Raw genomic sequence first — 20761 nt, 5'->3', positions numbered from 1 at the left:
ATTTATCAGTCAACAAGATAAGCTGCAGAGAGAATCATGTTTTTTATCAATTTAATCATGTGCGTAGGAGAAATAAATCAAAATATGATTTTGTCCTTCGGAAATAAGCATGAAGACGACATACAAAAATGTATTGGAAATTAGTCATTTCCGCAGATTGAGTTTAGATACCAAAACAAGTGATTGCACCAGAATAACCGATGCATTTTTTCTAATGACTTATAAATTTGACTTATAAACTTCCGCAAAACCTAATCGGTAGAAGTTTCTAAAATAAATTAAATTGATTTGGTTACACTTTAGTGTTCATCGGTGAGTTATGTAGCCTCAATCTGCGGAAATGACTAATTTCCCATACATTTTTGGATGCCGTCATTATACTTGGAATTATTTCTCCTGTTGCCTGATAGATTGTCTTCTAAACACAAGTGGTTTTAATTTTCCTACGATCCCGGAAATTTGCAGGGACAAGCTTTTTCAATTGTCTTTATATTAATTTCCACCAGTGTATGCGGTCACTTACCCAAATTCACTTTTATGTAGAAACAGTGAACTTTTTCTCAGAAAATGTAGGACTAATTTTTCTGCATGCTTTTAAATCAAATTTTGATCAAATGTGGAGCGTTTTAGGGCGTCATAGAGGACACAGAACTGGTAAAAAATGAATATTTACCATAATGACAAGAACCACGTACAGAGCAGACATAACCTACTGGATATTTGTAAACCATCATCCTTAAAAGCATTTATCAATTGACAAGGTGCGCCATCAATAGGGAGTTCGACAAAATACCATCCGTTAAAAGCGTGAACTATGAACAGTGAACAGTATGCCGAATGTTATGCCTGTTTGTTCATTCCTTTATTTAACGTCAATCTCTGTTTCACAATCCAGTGCCAATCACCGACGGGCATCGATTGCCATCCAGCTTCCACGCTTGCGAAGGATATCGCACCCATTCAATTCAACACACTTGGGCTGGGACCAACGGCTTTACTTCCCTTCGGAAGGAAGACGTGCCCAGAAATTTTCATGTCTCATAAAAATCCCACCGACCTCGGCTGGGATTGAACCAAGACCCATTGGGGTGAGAAAGCAGTCACGATTACCACTACACCACCGCCGCCGGCTTGTGTCTGTTTGTTGGTACAAGAAATATTGCAGTTTGGGAATGACACCTGAATCACCCAGTCAAGCTAGCCACTGAGAGCTATTAATTAGTGAGATACCTACCTGAAGCTAACCCTTAAAATTCATAGACACAAAGAAACAATCACATCGATTACAATAACCTTACAACAATTCAAAAGCTTCCCTTGTTACTCTGTGTAACAAAACCAAACACATGATTTTCTCCTTTCATTCAATAAAAGTGAATCCTATTACGTACAGTGCCATCAAATGCACCCATTCATATATCCTCATTTAACCATGGAAGATTCCATCATCTCTACTTGAGAACGATATTGTTGTGCATAAGCGTAGGTATATTTCTCCTAATTGATGATTTTGCTTCTCTCCCATATCTATAATTTATTGTGAGCAACCGGAATGAAATAATTTCTATGTAAAATATTGTTATATGTATTTGCTCTGCTACCATCTCGTTCGCCCATTCCCAAATACCTCTCCAACAACCCGATCGTTGCTAGCGCACTTACGCTCATTGCCGTACCTCCGTGGCCTCTCATTCCACCCACGCGACAACCTTTTTACGGATTTTCCCCCTCCCCATTCGCTCTTCCATTCCACACGCGTTTGAGTCTCCATCGTTCCACCTACTGGCTTTTCTTTAGAAAGGATCCGATCCGATCCGTTTCACTCGTCAACAACAACAGTAGTAGTAATAATACCAGTCCACGCTGAGAGTAACGATTTGGGGGGCGGTTATAGATGGCGATACAGAAAAATATCTGTTTCATCATTATTTATTTCTCAAATAAATTTGAATTCTACCCAAGTTAGCATATAATATCGGTTCCTTGGTGGGTCGTAATTTAGCACCGGTTTCCAGCAAGTCCCAAACATCTACTGAGTTGCAGAGGGCACTCTCCTTGAAGCAATGCAGATCTAGGGTTACCAGTCAATAGCAGCTTAGGCTTCCGGGTTTAATTATGGACAAATCCACGCCAAATAGGGAATTCCAGATGTTATCTCTCGATACACTGAACTTAAATCACATGTAATCTCCATTGGCAAAGTCCGTTAAATTTCATTGGATATTCAATGAATATATCACTTTGAAAAATCCAATGAATGTTATGTGCCAATGATTCCTATATGATCATCATATAAGACATATGTTACGGGGAACAGTGTCACCAGAAAAAAAGAGATACAAGTCATAGGATTGTCTAATACTGAAAATTTATGTGGTTTGACATCTCATTTTCTTTTCGTGTATGAGCAACACATATCCATTTTGTGCTGGAATTCAGCAAATTTTACCCGCGGCATTTTTTTCAAAATGGACTCAAAAAACTTGATCTTGTTTTCCGTACTAAGCCACACCTGGACTCTACCTATCGACCTATCAACTCATGAAACGTGGACAACCGGCTTAACTTCCCTTCTGAAGGAGTGATCAGAGATTTTATGCCTCAGAACATCCCGGCGGCGCCGACTGGGATTGAACCCAGGCCCTTTGGGGTGAGAGGCAATCACGCTTACCACTACACCACCGGCGCCGCTATTCAAAAGCTTATAAAAATGTTAAATTTTCTGATATAAGAATGGACACTTCAAAATTGACAACACTCGTAGAACAAAAATTGTTGCTATAAAAATAATGCATCATCAAAGTAAAAATTCCAAAAATTTGTAGAAAACTTTCATAATTAAAATAATTTTTTTTGGTTTAAAAGTGTTTCTTTCACTTTTGACTTGTTATTTTAAAAGTGCATTTTTTTAAATAAAAGTTGTAGAATTGTCAAAAGTACCTCATCATTGCGAAGTTTTTGACAGCATAAAAAAAAACAACGTGATCTAGCAGGAGCAGCAGCAGCTTCCACTTTCCCACAATTTGCAGTCACCGATGAGCCATTTTTCATTCTCAGTACCGTTAAACGGGGTAACATTGGTAGTCTTTTGAAGTATATTCTAAATATTGTTTAGAACAATGAATGTGTTTCAAATTTTATTTTATTTTAAACAAGTACTGAGGATCCTAGAGTCAATTCGTTCGTAATATGTTTAACGGAAAATAAAGCATTTGCACTATTTTTTGACGTAGACTACGTCTTACGGGAAGCTACTCGGGGTAAATCGAAAATCTTAAATTGGGGCCGTCACGAAAAGGTGTAAGGTTTTGAACGCTTATAACTTTGTCATTTATATATGAAATTAAAATCCAAATACACCAATCGATAGGAAATAACTCTCATAATCTGCTACAATAAACGCTTTTTCAATTTTCCATAAAAAAAAAACTGTTGAAAAATGTACACATAAAAAGTGATAATTTTATAACTGTTTTCATGAATTATACGTTCTCCCCAAACCCAGTCGTCATAATCGAGTACCATTTGGTTGCACATCGTGCTGCTTGAATCTGAAAAGTTATAAAACAGCGCTGTTTTCGTGCCTCAACTCATGTTCGCTTCGGACGGCAGGTGAGCAGGTAACAGGAACAGAACAGTAGGAAGGCAGCGGTTCCTGTCAAGCGCGCAGCATTCGAGTTTTCCACCTCGAACCTTGTGCGTCGTTCCCGTCGAGATCACTGGCTGCAGACAGCGCCGTTGCTTTGATGGCGCAAGTACTTCGAAGTGAATCGACCTCCTTGCCTGAGTGGTAACGATCCCGCATTCTACAAATCTTGATTACTGATAGCCCACCCACGTAACTGATAGCTCGCCCACGCATACTAACACCACTATATCAGCTAGGATCAGGGATGGAAAATCATTTACATTCATTTCGTGCATTTATTTACATTCATTTGTCTGTAACTTTTTCCATCAGCAAAATACCGTAAAATGATGTATGAAGCTTTTGTTAATATCAAAAGCTACTACAACTTTTGTAAATAATTAAAATCTGAATCTCTTATGCATGACGAACTAGAGCTGGCCGAACATGTTATTGTTTTTCAGTGAATGCTATTTACATTCACTGAAAAACAATGGTGGGTTCTTATCGCTCTGATTCATCATGCATAAGAGATACCAATTTGAGTCATTTACAAAAGATGTAGCTAATATCAAAACCTTCAAAAGCCTTCAAACACTATTTTACGGAATTCTGTTAATGAAAAAAGTTAGAGGCAAATGAATGTAAATGAATGCACGAAATGAATGAAAATGATTTCCCATCCCTGGTTGGGATACCGTTAGCATGTTAGCACCCCAAATAATACCGGAATAGCTGTGGAACTATGTGTCCTTCAACAAGACCTTATGCGGAAAACTTCTAAAATACAGTTTTTGGAAGCCTCTGAAGCTTTCAGCCCATTTGGTGGAAAAATAAACAAGTTATTGCGCATTTGCACCAAATTAGACTCAGAATCCCTCAGAATACTTTTACTCAGACCAGTAAAAATATAAATGGACGATTTTGAATGTAAAATAGCACTACATTTTACTATACAAGATCATATAGTCGGCGTTAAGTCAGAAGCGACTAAGTAGCAAAATAAAAACAAAAAAAGAGTTAATGATATCATAAGATCAAGAATTCCCTCAGCTATATTTCACTTTTTCAGCCAGATTTGAAAAATTAGAGTAGCAATTGTCCCATTACATAACACACAATATTAAACAGCCAACTTTAAATTCGTTTTTCTCGAAATCAAAAAAAAAAATCACAGTTCGGTCTGACTTGACCGATCATATCAACACGCTAGTAATGATAGACCTCTGAAGCTCAATATTTGTATTTTGTCTTGCTTGAGTGAACACTATTTTACGGGATTATTTTCAACGCAGAAGTGTACTTTGCTGTGTAAACGTTGGTGGTGACTTCTTATTACATACACACAAGTCTACACTTAAAAATTAACCAAGTTTAACATGTTGTAAATTTGTTCTGTTATGATCAATTGAGTTGAAATTTTGACTCAAAACTTGCTTTTCCATTGACCTTTGTCCGATCAGCTATGCACAAATTTTAATTTCATTGTCACCTTCCAGCAGGTGCTTCAAAAAATTTAGTATTTCTTACACGTGAAACTCAAAATATTTATAGTTTTGCGTCAAAATTTCAGCTCAATTGATCATAACAGAACACATTTACAACATGTTAAACTTGGCTAGTTTGTATGAAAACGACCTTTGTCCGATCAACTTAGCACCTCTATGTACGTAGGTACGAAATGCTGAATTAAGGTTAATGTAATAAATTTAGGAAAAAGTTGTGTCATATCTGTATTACGGATTGTTGCTAAGCTTCTTGCTTCAGGAATTGTATTGAATACCTGTCAATCAACAAACTTACTACGGCAGCAACTGAATTCTTCAGATGTGTTAGTGCTCATAGGATTTCATATCAGCCACCATGATGCTGAATTGAAACAATCAATTTGCGACGACAGATTTCTAAATAGTCCTAGTGTTAGTACCGTGGACCCTCGGTGAAATTAAAAAAAGCACATGTATTAACGAGCAAATAAACCACAACTTGATTGTACATTTCGCTTACCAAAGCCACATCTCTTCCTTCGTTGGTTATGAATGGGCTATTTTTCAAGTTAATCCTTTAATCAACGAAAATTGCCGCTAGGAAAACTTTGTTGGTCATAACCATCCGACACCTCTTCTCCATGTTCGATAAGAGTGTAGTAGCTAGGTCGCTTTCCATCGTTTTCAAAACAAAACAATACTTTTCCCACATCAAGAACTCGAGTTGCTCTTCCAGTTGAGTTTGTTATTTCGATGTCGCATTGAAACGTCGTTTAGCGACGTCTCATTGCGAAAAGCGCATGAGCTTCGGCTCACGCGACGTCGCATGATACTCGTTCTCATGAAACGCATACATCCGGAAATGTGCTGTGCTTACAAAACAGTGCGACACACTGACATTATGAGAATGTGAGATGCGACAAAACTGAAGAGAGAGAAACAGAGTGTTACAAATCTCTTGCGCATGAGACTGCTATGACTATGAGACTATTCGTATTGCGTCTCGCATACGGTAGCGCGCGCACTGGAAGCCTGATTCTATAATCAAAGTTACCCGCATTATCAAAGATACCCCGTTTTACGGTACATGAAAATGGCTCATCGGGACTTGCACGATACGAATAATAAGATGGACGTTCGCAGTAACGCAACCGAGCGAAAGGAACACTCCAATTGCGGGATTTAGTGGTAAGTTAATTAAATTTTCGAAGACTTTCGATCCTGCTTCCGATTTTACTAATTGATGTGTTTTGATCATCAACAGCCTCGTCGATCTTGCCCCTGGTCTTGTCGATAAGGAAGCCTACTCCAACCATCACCATCAAGATGCAACTCTTCTTCAGGCACGTCCCACACCGAGTCTATCAAGAGCAAATTATTCCATCTACTAATCGCGAGTGCATCAAACGACAGCAAAACAACATCATGTCTGCATTTTAGATAGTCACTCCTCTCGGCTCAATCATCATTGAAAATATAAATAAACCAAAATGAATTGAATTAAATAATACTATGGTTCATTTTATTAAAGCATAAAGCAATGGAATTGAAAAGAATTTATATTCGACACAACGTAATTGCGATAAAACTGCATATCTATGGAATTAAAACCTTTCATGAGTCAATTTAAAAACTATACGTTTGACAGTTGTACAATTCGAAATTTATAAAAGTAGAGATAAGATCATAAACATTTCAAGCATGTACTATCATACATGGTAACTCTATATGGAACCAAGATGAGCAAAAAAAAGGCGAGCAAACGAGGAGTTTCGGTTCGCTAGCTGCCTCCGCCGCCGCCGCTGCCGCCATTAGCATGCACATTACATTTTTCAAATTCAGCAACCCTATTCCAATTATTTTTACATTCTATCAACTTTACTCGGTTATGCTTATGCCTTCGAAGTCCGGGCACGCTGCGCCCAACCACCCACCGACCAAGCGAGCTATATCTAGCATATCGCGTACTCCCAATCATCGAAATCGGGGTTCCGTTGGGCTCCTTTCTCATATGTGCCATTTCCTTCGTCGTCGGTAGATAAATGGCTCGCAGAACTACGATGAAAGCACGAAGAAAACGGAAAATAAACTGGCAGCATACAAAACATGGGACAAAGGTGGGACCGACCACGGGGGCAGACGCGGGTTGGGTCCGGGATTTAGTGTAGAAATACCATCGACTTTTCTTCTCCTTTTTATCGTCGTCGTCGTCGTCGTCATTTCGGAATTTCGATGGAGCATCCCCACGCCGCCGTCGAGCCGCGGTCTGTTGCCTGCCTGCGAAGGAGGATGGAAATATTAAACCAACAGGAAAGCGAGCAAAAGGCGGGTGGGTGGATGTGGACGGTCTGTGGAAAATGCTGTGGGTAAAAGGGACACAATTTTTTGGTCTCCTCTGGAATTACTTTGAGAAAGATTATGTGCTTACTGCTTATATTTATTTTCCCTGCCGTCGTCCGTCGTGTCGGTGGGTGACCCCTCGTTAATGCCTACCTACTTCTTTCTACCGTGAATATTGATGTTCGACAGACCAAAGAGGAATTGAGATTTGTCGGACCAAATGACACGATGGGGTTCTTAAAGCATGAGGCTGGAAAGGAAGCAATTGAAATCTGTGAAATACGTTTTAAATTAATAAAGTTTAGATAAATCGCCTAGTTCAAGTTCAAACCATAAAAAGGGTTAAGAGACGGGACCATTACCAGCACCTCACGATGGAGAGTTACCACCATCAGAGACTGCTAACGATTGACATTATTAAAAAAATATTCCATGAAACTTTCAACACTCGGAAAAATAGCACTAAAATCGCTCAACTGGAGTAGAAATCAAATGGAGAGTCACCTCACTCGTGACAGCGATTCACCTCATCTCACGCAGTATAGGCAACAATCAATACGAAACTAACGATTTTAAATTGGCTCACTACTTGACTAGCCTATTGGTCCCAAACAAACGATTAACGTACCCCATTCTAGTCGAAATTCTAGTACTACGCAATGTTTGTTTTGATTCGCTATGAAAGTTTGACAGATAAAATGAGGGGTTATTGGTTTTTCCTACACGGCAAATGAGAACGACTCAAATTTGAGTTTAGTTCACTAATAATCGCCAAAAGTGCAGGAACTCAGCGATGAGTTAATTTGCCTCATGTTTTCCCAGGTTTTTCCAGGATTTTCCAGGGAAAAATTCGCGAATTTGAGAAAAGTAAAGATTGGATTCACTCAGTCTATTGGTACTACTCCGAGACTGAATAAAATTTTCGTCAATTTCCTCATTTTCCGGCAGATTTTTAAGGTTTTTCACAGGAAACCATGGGACAAATTTTACTCATCGCTGAGTTCCTGCACTTTTGGCGATTATGAGTGAACTAAACTCAAATTTGAGTCGTTCTCATTTGCCGTGTAGGAAAAACCAATAACCCCTCATTTTATCTGTCAAACTTTCATAGCGAATCAAAACAAACATTGCGTAGTACTAGAATTTCGACTAGAATGGGGTACGTTAATCGTTTGTTTGGGACCAATAGGCTAGTCAAGTAGTGAGCCAATTTAAAATCGTTAGTTTCGTATTGATTGTTGCCTATACTGCGTGAGATGAGGTGAATCGCTGTCACGAGTGAGGTGACTCTCCATTTGATTTGAGTGAACTAAACTCAAATTTGAGTTGTTCTCATTCGCCGTGTATGTTTCGAGGGATGAATCGATTAGCTTGGGACCGAAGAGAGTACCAGAGCTGAGCCAAAAAGTTGAGCACGTTATTTCGGGACCTTCTAGTCTTAGAGTTACCTCTATGGTATAGGCCTCTCTATCTCAACTAATCTAATTTCAAATATTTTTCTGTAAGAACTGATTTTCAAATTTCCGACATTTTCTCGGTTTTCCCTGGTTGAAATAAAATCCCGACTCTTTCCGGGTTTTCCAAATTTTCTCAATAAAGTTGTCAGTTTCCTGCCGTGCCACCATTAGGGGCTGTCCATAAACTACGTAGACAGTTTAGGGGGGGGGGGGGGTTGACAATTATCCACGGCCCATACAATTTTTTTTTGTATGGACAATTGTCTACGCAGGGGGAGGGGGGGGGTCAATAATCCCAAAAAACTGTCTACGTAGTTTATGAACAGGCCCTTAGCATAATGGCTGATATGGACAAACGGCTGTACAGTGCCTGGCAGCACCAAAGTATACATTCAGGAGATACCATCCGGGAAGCTGCAGAACAAGTCGAATTGACGCGATACAGATTTTTTTTATAATCTGAATTATACCTCTGGAACGACAAGTCTGCACAGTTAAAATTTCAAACGAAACATGGTTGCAGAGGATCCCGAAGGAATGCCATGTTGAATGAGCATTAATATTACATATACACACCAAATTTAATTCGTTGAAAATCAGTAAAATTTTGCTGATTTTAGACTTGATGAAAGATCAGCAAACTTTCCAGTAAAATAATGCTGCTGTATCTTCGAGCAATTCCAACTTCTGTCAAAATGACAACATTTTACTGAAAATCAGTCAAGATTTCAGATTCCATTTTTACTGATTTTTTCAGCAATCCCAAATTTTATCATTTAGCAGCATTTTGCTGAATAGACTCAGTAAATCGATATTTTCCTTACTAGGAGCATGCAGCTTCTGAAGAAGATTGTTGATAGAAATACACAATATATAGAATCACCGGCAAGATCACCTGGCTCTTTGCCATATATATTTTATTAGATACAACCAGTGTATTTACCAAAATAATTTTAGTTATTTCCTCCTCCTCTGATGTAGATGGTGGGTGGTGCGTACGTACTTGCGACTGTGACGCTAACAGTTTGACAGATCATTACTGGGTGTCCAGCAAACCGTTTATGTTAGCTGTATTTTTCAGTAAAAAAATATCGTTTACTGTCTTTCAGTAAAGCATTGCTTTGCTGATCATGATCCAGCAATCCGTTTTACTGAAATCTAAATCCTAAATTTAAATTGCTGAAACTCAACAGAGTTTTGCTAATTTTAGACTTGATGGCAGATCAGCAAACTTTCCAGCAAAATAATGCTGCTGAATTTTTCATCAATTCCAACTTCTGTCAAAATGACAACATTTTACTGATAATCAGCAAAAATTTAACCAAATTTCTTCACTGATTTTTCAGCAATAAAAAAAAATCTGACAGCTCACAGTATTTTGCTGAATAAACTCAGTAAATCGAATTTATTTTCACTTGGGGCTGGCAGCTTCTGTTAAATATTTTTGATACAAATACACAAATTTAATTTTTTTTATCCTAGAGTCTTTTCCATGCATAGTTTATTAAAATTTAATATAGCCAGTGCTCTTAAAAACAAATACTTACGATTGTTATGCTAGCAGATTGACAGCTCTTTACTGGGTGTCCAGCAAACCGGTTGTGTTAGCTGAATTGTTCGGTAAAAATATCGTTTGCTGTTTTTCAGTAAAACTTTTTTGTTGCTGATCATGATCCAGCAAACCGTTTTACTGTTAATGAAAACTAAAATTTGGTGTGTAGGACCTCAAGTCGATAGGCAAGCTGTTGAAAGTTGGAGACGACTGTAAGGCCAGCGGCTTATAAGTAAATCAATTGAAGTCACGCATAAGCGATCAGGGGTTTGACATATAGTTGAATACACGTACTCAACATCAAAACAACAAAACATATCATGGTACCGCTTACAACGTTGCAGATGTTCGGTACGCAGCAAACTTAAGCGATATGACAGCCATATCCATCCCCTGTAAGCGATGCATGCAAAGAATTTTAGACACATAGGGGATTTTACGTATTCTCGTCAAGCTAAGAAGCGTCCGCGATTCTATTAGTATTTCCTCAGCGTCACGCACACTTATGGCGTGTTTCTTTGTTTACATTTATCTGTGGCTTGCTTCTCTATCCATTCCAATCGACTGAATTCTCCAAAACTGCTTGAAAACGTGTTTACAACGCTCCAAACATCTTAGATGAGTGTGACTATTGTCGGCAGCCTCTTTTTCTTTGGCAGTCTTTCCATTTGAACTGCGTGTTAAACAGCTCGTCAGCAACTCGAAAACAATCGCATTTCGTAGTGCACATTTTTCATTTAAAGAAAAATATGCCATAACAGGATTGCTCAGTCGTAAAACTGAAATCAGATAGAAGCTGAAAGATTACGAGTGAAGTGTTTTGATGGGAAAATACAGTGTAATTAACGTTTCAATTTTGGTTGGCCGAAAACCGTCAATGGATGCCGAAGCCGGCACTTACCCTGCCAAAAACCTTTAAAAAAATCGTAAATTTAATAATCAAGCCTTAGAAACTGTTATTTGCTTTCGAAGTTCGTTGAACTCCCTTCTCAAACCTGGTGAAGTTTTGAAAAATGCTTCGAAAACTTCCGAAACTATCATTCTAGCGTTCAGAATCATATGACCCTAACTGCGGTTCTCTTAATCGATTTTCTCTTTTGTTAATAACTCGATTGGAGTAACATTTCTCGGTGCGTTTGATGTTGCTTTTGCTAGCTAATACACCCATTCATTTCACTGTATTGTAATAATTTAGGAAAATTTTATTCATTTAATTAACTGTGGTAATGCGAAGGCCCTTATGATTCTGAACGCAAGAATTAAAGCTCCGTTAAGTATTCTATTACCTATTACAGTGAGATTTAAAACAGTTAAAAATAAAAGAATTTACGGCAATTTATGATGATGTCTCGCTTAACATTTGCAAAAGGTCTATCCTCGTTGATCGATTCCATTCATCGAGTTTATCTTTGCTTTACCACGGCAACATAAATGAATTTCTCGCTAAGCTCGCAGCACAGTTCGACAGTAGATGATGTTAGCTTGCGCCTGAAACAACACACTTATTGGGAAATTCATTTTCAATCGGGTTATTCACGAAAGAGAAAATCGATGAAGAGAATCGATCAACAATGATAGGTCCTTTTCTCGTGTTGCACGAGAAGTAATGAAATTGGGTTATTAGGGGAATGCTTAAATGAAACATCAAAAAATGGTATCTTCCATTTAATCCCACATTATTAATTTTGGTATCCATGACAGATACAATGTGCTGTCTTCATCAGTGTCATTACCACTGAAGACTTATCAAAATCTGACTTCCTTAAGTTCTCATCGCCTAGGTAAAAGCGTTCCGTGTTTTTCACTTGTTTGGAAGCTCCTTATAGCAAGACTTTCCACAAAAAATCACAAAAATTGGTGATGTTTTCGAAGAGTTACTAATCAAATCTAATCCAATCCAATTGATATTCCTCCATCATCTATAGGCCTATTCTGCGCGGCGTGTGATGTGAGGTGACAGTGAAGTGATGGTGAAGTGACAATTGTCACCTCGGGTGAGGTGACTCTCCATTTAATTTGCATGGAGAGGCACCTCACCCGAGGTGACAATTGAGTTCTTTAAGGGTATTGAGGTAAATGCATATTCGTAATCTGAATTAGAAATGGAACCCAAACCCAAAATTTCATCAATTTTGGTACACTGGAACTATTTTAAATAAATTTACAAAAATCAGCTTATTAGTTTGTCTGTTTCGTGTCAAACAGTGAAGCTATTATGAAAGTGTGTGGGTTCGAAAAAAATATCGCTGTGCTCAGAAAACGAAGCTCCTTCAGATGATATATAAAAACCGAGATATTTTTCAAAATTAAAGAACCCAATTGTCACTTCACCATCACGTCACTATAACCTCGCCTCACACGCCGCGCAAAATAAGCCTATAGACGAGTGCACGGATGGATTTGAGTTCACTCACTCGACAAAAAGTGACACAAGAGCGGGGCCCTGTTTACTAAAAATGAACACATATGTGTTCATTTTTAGTAAACAGGGCCCCGCTGTTGTGCCACTTTTTGTCGAGTGAGTGAACTCAAAGCCATCCGTGCACTCGTCTATATGTTTCGAAGCTGCGTCACACATACCAAAACGACCAGGCCTACTGTGCAGCATCCCGAAAACATCGGGCCTGTTTAAATCGCTAAGCGCTGACAACATCTGAGTAAAATAATGTGGTTTCATTATGCCTTTCACACAATCATGGGGCATTTAACGATTTGTAGTGACTAAACTTCCATAAAGTTTACGAACTTTGTCCCACTGCTCTATAAGAGAAAGTTGTAAATATTGAATAAGGGATCCTGTACCGTTTGAATCAAAATGCTTTGAGATATCAGAAATTTTATTTTTTCAACTAAGGTCAACCTTTTGACCCACCTTATTCTACCTAATTTATCGGGATGCATCACGAATAGTACCTATGCTTCTAACGTGCCCTGATCATTGTTCAATTGATCCATAGTGTAGAGTATACATTTTTTAAGCAATTCCGCAGCTGAAAGCCAACCACGATATTAGCAACTAATGTGTACGCCGATACCATTAATCCGTATATTTGTTTTCATGTGTCTGCAAACAGTTTTCAAATAAGTTATGCCTTAGTAAAGATGACTCGATACTCCAACGGTTGCGGTAGTAATTTAAACAAAACCTATATGCATCGTAAAATATTCATAGATTGTTTTCCAACCCACGGTATTAGAGGCTGCGCGGAATTAGTACAGGCTACGGTACCTCAAAAATAGTTATTGATCACCTTGAAATAATCTCAGAATTTTTGAGATAGTACTGAATGTATCCAAATAGTATGAATTTGACCTAGGTGCAGTGTACTTGCACTCGAAGTCTAGCCTTCATTCTCAAATGGCGAAACGAGGAAAATATATTGATCTAGATTAACCTTTTGGGAACTTTCTTTAGAAAGTTTTCCGTTATTTTTAAATGCAAAAATGCAGTTTTGTAAAAAATAGGCTAGAATAAATATAGAGTTTGACCACAGCTGTAAAATATCTACCGCAGGTATTGCGACGTTTACACATGTATTACCACAGTCAAATTTCGCAAGCAAAATGCATTTCACACATAGTGGTTTCATCTTTTGACAGTTAAATGTGGCATCCTACAAGAAAACAGTTACCTTGTTGTGTGACAAATAGTCACTGTGATCGACTGTGACAATTGTCATTGTTGCAAATGTTTCAGCAAAATGATATTCGACACACTTCACTATTATCACAGAAGTCAGAACAATCATGCAAAGCATAATATCCTATAAGAATAAGCTAAATAATGCCAACAATTTGGTATGTATCATTGACAAACTTGACGTATTTTTGATGGCGATTCCTTGAAATCTTGATTCGTTGACAAGGGCCCATGCATTAATTATGTCACGCTAAATCGAGGAGAAATTCACCCCCCCCCCTATCGTGACGTTTTCCCTATACCTAATGCACTGATTGTCACAAAATCTTAGAACTATAGATATGCGAAGATTAGACAAAGCTTAACATTTGAATCAACGCTAATCAATTTAACACTTAAATTCCGAGATGTGTAGTGAGCATTTCTCACCTCATTTTTACAACGCAAAAACAAATACAGTTTACTACTAGCATTCAAATCTACTTTTTTACATATCTATAACAAGCTTACACTCTATTCTATCTACTGTTTCAAAAAGAACTATGTTCCGTCAACTGTGTGCAAAGTTATTAGCAAATGAGCAGTTCGTGACCAAAACTGTGTATGCCAAGCAAGGTTCTTCGTGATAACCGCTATCCGTCTTCTGGTTCGCCCGGGTGGTGTCAAACGCCCGGTCTGATCTACGAGGTGTGCTGAAGGTGTCCCTGGAAAATTAGCTTTGAAGCAACAGAGACGCACTCTGTACGGTTTCGGAGGTTAAATCATCACCAACTTTGGCAACAAAACGGCTCTGTTCAGGGCCAACAAGCTTATTACAGTACAGAGTTGGAATATAATTTATCTGTGTCTGTTTGTCCATATTCAGAACCAAACGCCCCCAACGACCACACAAAATGCTCTCCAGAGTTGTAATATTGTAACCAATTTTGGAAGCAGGGGTGCAAGTGATTTTGATAGATTCTCTTCATCATCTTTCTCTTTGAAAGAAAATACTACAAATTTGGTACGCCTACAATTCAAAAACGGAAAGAGTTAAGATAATAGATCATCGATCAATTAATGTTCCGTCCACTAGCGGTCCTACGTCAAGCTTCCGTTCGTGCCCCTAGACACAGGCCCTTCTACTTTTTTACGAAGAAATACTGGCCATCTATTTCCATAAAGGCCACCGAAGGGCTCGGCTTGATAAGCCCTCTGAATTATTTTTCTGACGTTTGTCCCGAACACCAATGAAATCGCTTTTAAATTATGCATAGTTAAATTAATTTAGATTGTTAACAACACATTCTCATCTAATGAATGCAAAAGAAATTTAGGCTACATGAAACAGGACTTTTAGCTAGACTTCTAAGGTGATATAGTACGTCATGCAACAATAGCTGTCCCTACAATCATTAAATAAACGTGTTTTGGTGTGCCTACGAAAGACATCTTCCTACAAAATAGTAAATTATCAACGATATGTTTTAAGTAACTATTGATAGACCTTATTTTCTATGAAAATACGAGAGCTTTTAAGTGCTTTATCATTAAGATCTTTTGTCATCACCTTTGCATGGGTCCCATCTCATTGCTCGATTCCGGGCAATGAGATGGCGGACTCACTTGCTAAGGTGGGCGCTATGGAAGGCGATATTTACGATCGACAAATCGCCTACGATGAATTTTTCTTCATTTATCGTCAACAGTCACTCGTCAGCTCGCAGAATAAATGGAGCGAAGGAAGTTTGGGACGATGGCTATATTCGATCATCCCTAAGGCGTCGAAGAGTCCTTGGTTCAAGGGGTTGGATGTGGGTCGAGACTTCATTCGTATGATGTCTCGCCTCATGTCCAATCACTACTCGTTAAACGCACACTTGTTCTGTGTTGGGGGACAGCAATCTCTGTGAATGTGGACAAGGTTACCAGGACGCAGATCACATTATTTGGTCTTGTGCTGAGCATCGCGGAGTCAGATATGAACTGTACGATTCCCTTCGGGCTCGAGGTAGACAACCTAATGTTCCAGTTCGAGATATTTTGGCTAGACGCGATCTGGAGTTTATGAAACTTATATATGTTTTCTTTAAGAATATTAACCTTAGATTGTAAGTTTGACTAACCTTGTGTTTCGTTTTTGTTTTGTTCGTGTGGGTTTTTTTTAATGTTTGTTTCTGTAATAATTGTATAATTACACTGTGGATACCAAATTGAATAGGAAAAGTTCATGTTTTAGGAATAATGAAATATTTGTATAGTAAATCATAACTCAATCCTCGTCCTCCCTCTCCCCATCCATAAAACTGTAAATCTCTACTAACCTCGAGATGACCGCGAGTAATCGGTTCAGTTCCTTTAAATCTAGGTTTAAGACATCAATTATGTATAACGCAAATGATAACTTGGCTCTGTAAAGTTTATTCGATTGAGCCTGTACAAATAAATTAATTAATAAAAAAAAGACCTTATTTTCTGATATAGAAATCTTATAACAGTATTGACATTTTGAGCTAGTCTAACATTTTTCGAATATTAGAAATTAGATTAAATGAAATTGTTAGTTGAACTAGGCATCTGTTGCATTAAGCTTGCAACAGATTTTTTGTAAACTAGGTTCAATAAGTTGATTTTTAAGCGGGTGGCCACATTGCCCCACTTTCTCCGGTTCAAATTACGTAGGTATACCAAAATAGAGACACATTCATCCTCGCGACGTATCTTACACAAGCAAGGCAATTTTCGGCATAAAGTAAACCCGTAAAAAGTGCTATTCTTCGTAATTATTACTAGACAGTTAAACAACCGCCATTTCCGTTAGTGACACTTACACATCTAGATTAAATTCACTAGGTACACTAAACTAACGACTATTTATTAAAAAAAAACGCTCGCACTGGTACCATAGGCAAAACACCTTTTCGATACGAGTTTTTTTTTTTTTGTTGTGAAAACGAGCAGGGCTTCTTTTTGGTTTGAGCTTTTGACGTGTCATAAATGTACAAACAATGGCTTCTGCAACACTCGCATTTAAAATTATCGGTTTTGTTATATTTTTTACAAACAAAAAAACTCAAAATGGCATTTGATTGACTAGAATTCCGACGTATCCTGCACGGTAGTACCTATGCAGGAGAAGGGGCTAACGATACAAAATTATCCTGTTTTGGCAAATAACTATATCTTTTATTGTACGACAAGATCAGTTCGGTACGTTACAAGACTTTGGTACGAATGCTATTCATATGAAGGGGGAAATTCAACCACCACTGATAAACGTTTCAAAAGATTGAGTGTTTGTTAATGTTGGTACTTACAGATGTGCAAAATTAGTTATCATTTCGCTACGCGTGCAATTCAAAAATTTCTCTACTCCATGATTCGTTGCATTATATTACAACAGCTACTGATTCGTTTCTTGTTAAAAATTCACTTAAACTACGGCACCGAGAAACAATGATGTGTTAGTAAAAGCAAATCCATTTAGTTAGTCAAATCTTCTAGCAATTCTTCGGTGCTGCGGTTGGCTTTCTTGAACTCTTCCATGTACTTTGGCGGAACGGTCCATTCGAGCAGTTCCTGAACGTTTTGCTTCAGCCGAAAGGCCGGATCCAGCGATTTATCGTCGAACGCTTTGCGCCCAGCGCATTTCAACGAATCGACGAGAACGTTATCGATCAATCGCTTATCGAAGCCCAGGTCTTTCAGCCGTTCTTCGGTGGAGATCTTTTTCAGCAGAATCGCCACCAGAAATCTCATTTGCGACAGCGGCATCGGTGGTTCGACTCCACTGTTGGCAGCTTTAACCTAAAATGAAGTGGTGAGGCTCGTCAGTAAAATTGCCCTGCTTTGTTGATTGGTAAGCATCCTACATTTCTATCGATAATCTCTTCAACACTAGTAGCAGACTGCGCTTCCGCCGCACAGCTTGCCATGTGGTTCTGATGGTCCAGTTTGGTCTTGAAAAAGATGTTACAGCTTTTGCAAAGGTACGATTTGTCCTGATTGTGAATAGAGAGCATGTGCTTTTTCAGATGAGGAAGCTGCGAAAATCCCACACTGCAGATGGGACATTCGAATGGTTTTTCACCCGTGTGCTTCCGGATGTGCAGCTTGAGAACACTTGAGTGGGCGAATGCCTGCCAGCAGACCTGTAATAAAGAAAGTGGATAGTTATCGACGTTATCACGAGATTGAGGTTTCGAAAGTACCTGACACCTGTAGGGTCGCTCGCCAGTGTGGATGCGTTGGTGAACTACCAGTTGAGATCGCTGGGAGAAAACAGCCCCACATACGGCACACCCATGTGGGCGAATCATCTTGTGAGTTCTCATGTGCTGCGGCAGGTGCCCCTTGAACATTTTGTTGCAAATGTTACAATGGAATGCCTTCAGATTGGCATGGTAGCACAGTAGGTGCTTTTTCAGCGCATCCGGGCGGAAGAATCCTTTCCCACAGATGTGGCACGTGTAGTCCCGGATGTCCATATGGCTTTTGAGGTGCATCTTGAGGTTGGCAGCACACGAAAACGCCGACGAGCAGTGTGGACACTTGTGTTTCCGGACTCCATTGTGCGTGGCAAGATGTTGAGTCAGCTGAAAGAGTCGAAACGAAATATTGAACAATTTTGCTACCAGTAGAGAACTACTTTAAACATCCTTTAAAGGATACATGGTATACGCAATAAGTGCGCCGTAGTACAACATCAGAGAAATGTCAATCGTGCCATGCCGTAACGACATCGACGTTCCAATTATCCGGTTCTTGTCAGCAAGGACATGAAAGGAATAAGCTCTATTTGCTATTCATATAGAAGGAAAAGAAATATACGGTGGAAAAAATAAAAGAAACGAAAGAAAACTGCCGGGAAATAGGCTCTGGCAACTGGCGAGGCGAGAGAACGAGAGGAAAACAGCAGCGGCACAAAAAGCAATATTTGTATAAGTAATCAATTTATCGTGTTTTTGATTACAACCCCGTGCTGCCCATGTTCCCCAAAATAAACCCCGTCTCGCACCAGTTTCAAAAGTTGGTTCACCCAAATCAAGCTTCCAGGAGCATATTTCGTAAGCGAAAGTACATAGCAGAAGCATAGCCCTAGCATTGACTGTGGGGAACGGGACTACATCTCTATTGCTCCTGACCTGACTGCACATATGCAAAGCATCAGACTGAGAAGTGGAATAGCGATGGAGCGGAACGCTCGTCGTCAATCCCGAGGAACGGAGGCACGGGTGTCAAAAACAGGAGAATAATTTTCAACATATTTTGCCTGGAAGCCGTCGTTCACTCACTGCTACGGCTACTGCCTGCCCCCGTGTGCCTGACGTGTGCGCCGCTATTCGTACCGTGCCTGCCGTACTGGAAAAATCGGCTACCGACGAATGAACCCTCTTCAAACGGGGAAGGCTCGAAGCGGGGGAGTAAATATGAAATCTAAAACATAACGCAGCCGAAGCACCCGTGCTCCCCGTTCCAGTTTATTTAATGCAAATAATATATTTCAACCATGTCGGGTATTGAGTTAATTACCGTATTGAAAAGCTCAATACATGCATTTAAATATCTGTAAACATTTGTCTAATGCATAGGACATTTTTAAACGATTTTTTTTTTTGAGTCAACAAGATGTCACTTGAAAGTTTAATTTATCGTTGAATAGTGCTAATAGCTTCAGAATTCCCTTTGTTCTATTAATCGCTTAGCGCCGACCTCCATAAATCACGTCACGCATTTAGGGGCGGGGAGGGGGTTTGAAGAAACGTGACAATTTATGACATATTGGGAAGGGGAACTAAGCTCAAACGTGACATCACATTTGCTTACGTTTCAAAAAATATACAACGAAAAATTTGATTTCTTTAACGAAGTCGGATAAAGCAATATTTCTCATTCAGCACACAAGCATTTTCCATCATGTTTTTTTTTTTCAAACCACGAGCTGTAATTTTACTGTTATATTTTTTTCTCTTCAAGAGAAATTGATGTTGATTTGAGCTATTAACATTTTGTAATTTTTTTTGACGTTGGATAACGTATTTCGGCAAAATACGGGGGTACAAAATTGACAACAGTCATTTTGGATGCGTTACGAAAAATTGAAAAGATTTTGAACGATAATAACTCAACCGTCTCTCGATAGATTTACGAGATAATGGCATCAATCGATTGGAAATATTTCTAGCAATTTGCTGAATGTTTCAAAACTATTGATTTCATTCTGTAAACTATTGAAAAATGGTTAAAAGTAAACCATTGTCTATAGATGGTGAAAATCGATTGATTTTTTTTATATTCTTATACTTATACAAGGTCTCCAACCGAGACATCAGATGCGAGTATCTGACACCTCTGATATTTTCTGTTCTACTATATAAGCGTCCAACAAGGTCGCCCGTTCCATCAGATCAGTTTTATCTACACTGTACACAAACATCATCCTCTGATCATCATCAGCTCATTCTCTGCTTGAACGTCAAGCAGTACAGTTCGGTCTTTGCTCGCTCTGTCGAGTTGTTCTAAAGTTTCTAGTTTGTTCCAAACATTCGCAGTTTAATCGCGTCGTCAGTAGTGTCGGTCGCTTCGTGTGATGGGAAGACAGCGCTCCCGGAGCAGGCTCCGAGAGAAAACGGAGAAGAAAAACAGCGGTGAGGGTAGCTTGAGTGTACCTATTTCGAA

The 20761-nt window shown here is 38.9% G+C and overlaps 1 protein-coding gene across 3 annotated transcripts in view; it reads right to left on the bottom strand.

Moving 5' to 3' along the window:
- Positions 1-16851: 16851 nt before the first annotated feature.
- LOC135711870 (zinc finger protein 436) overlaps positions 16852-20761 on the bottom strand; it is a 42248-nt gene continuing 38338 nt past the window's right edge. For all 3 annotated transcript variants that reach the window (XM_065234845.1, XM_065234844.1, XM_065234846.1), the window contains exons 3-5: positions 18295-18678; positions 17956-18234; positions 16852-17890 (exon numbers count right to left, since the gene is read on the bottom strand). In XM_065234845.1, the coding sequence (XP_065090917.1) occupies positions 17567-17890; positions 17956-18234; positions 18295-18678 (987 nt within the window). In that variant the 3' untranslated portion in view covers positions 16852-17566. The remainder of the gene's footprint in view (positions 17891-17955; positions 18235-18294; positions 18679-20761) is intronic.

The sequence above is a fragment of the Ochlerotatus camptorhynchus genome, unplaced genomic scaffold (assembly GCF_037179485.1).
Source record: "Ochlerotatus camptorhynchus isolate MF236.1 unplaced genomic scaffold, CSIRO-AGI_Acam_v1.1 ptg000443l, whole genome shotgun sequence".
NCBI classification, from domain to species: Eukaryota; Metazoa; Arthropoda; class Insecta; order Diptera; family Culicidae; genus Ochlerotatus; species Ochlerotatus camptorhynchus.
This window is presented reverse-complemented; position numbering and strand designations above follow the sequence as displayed.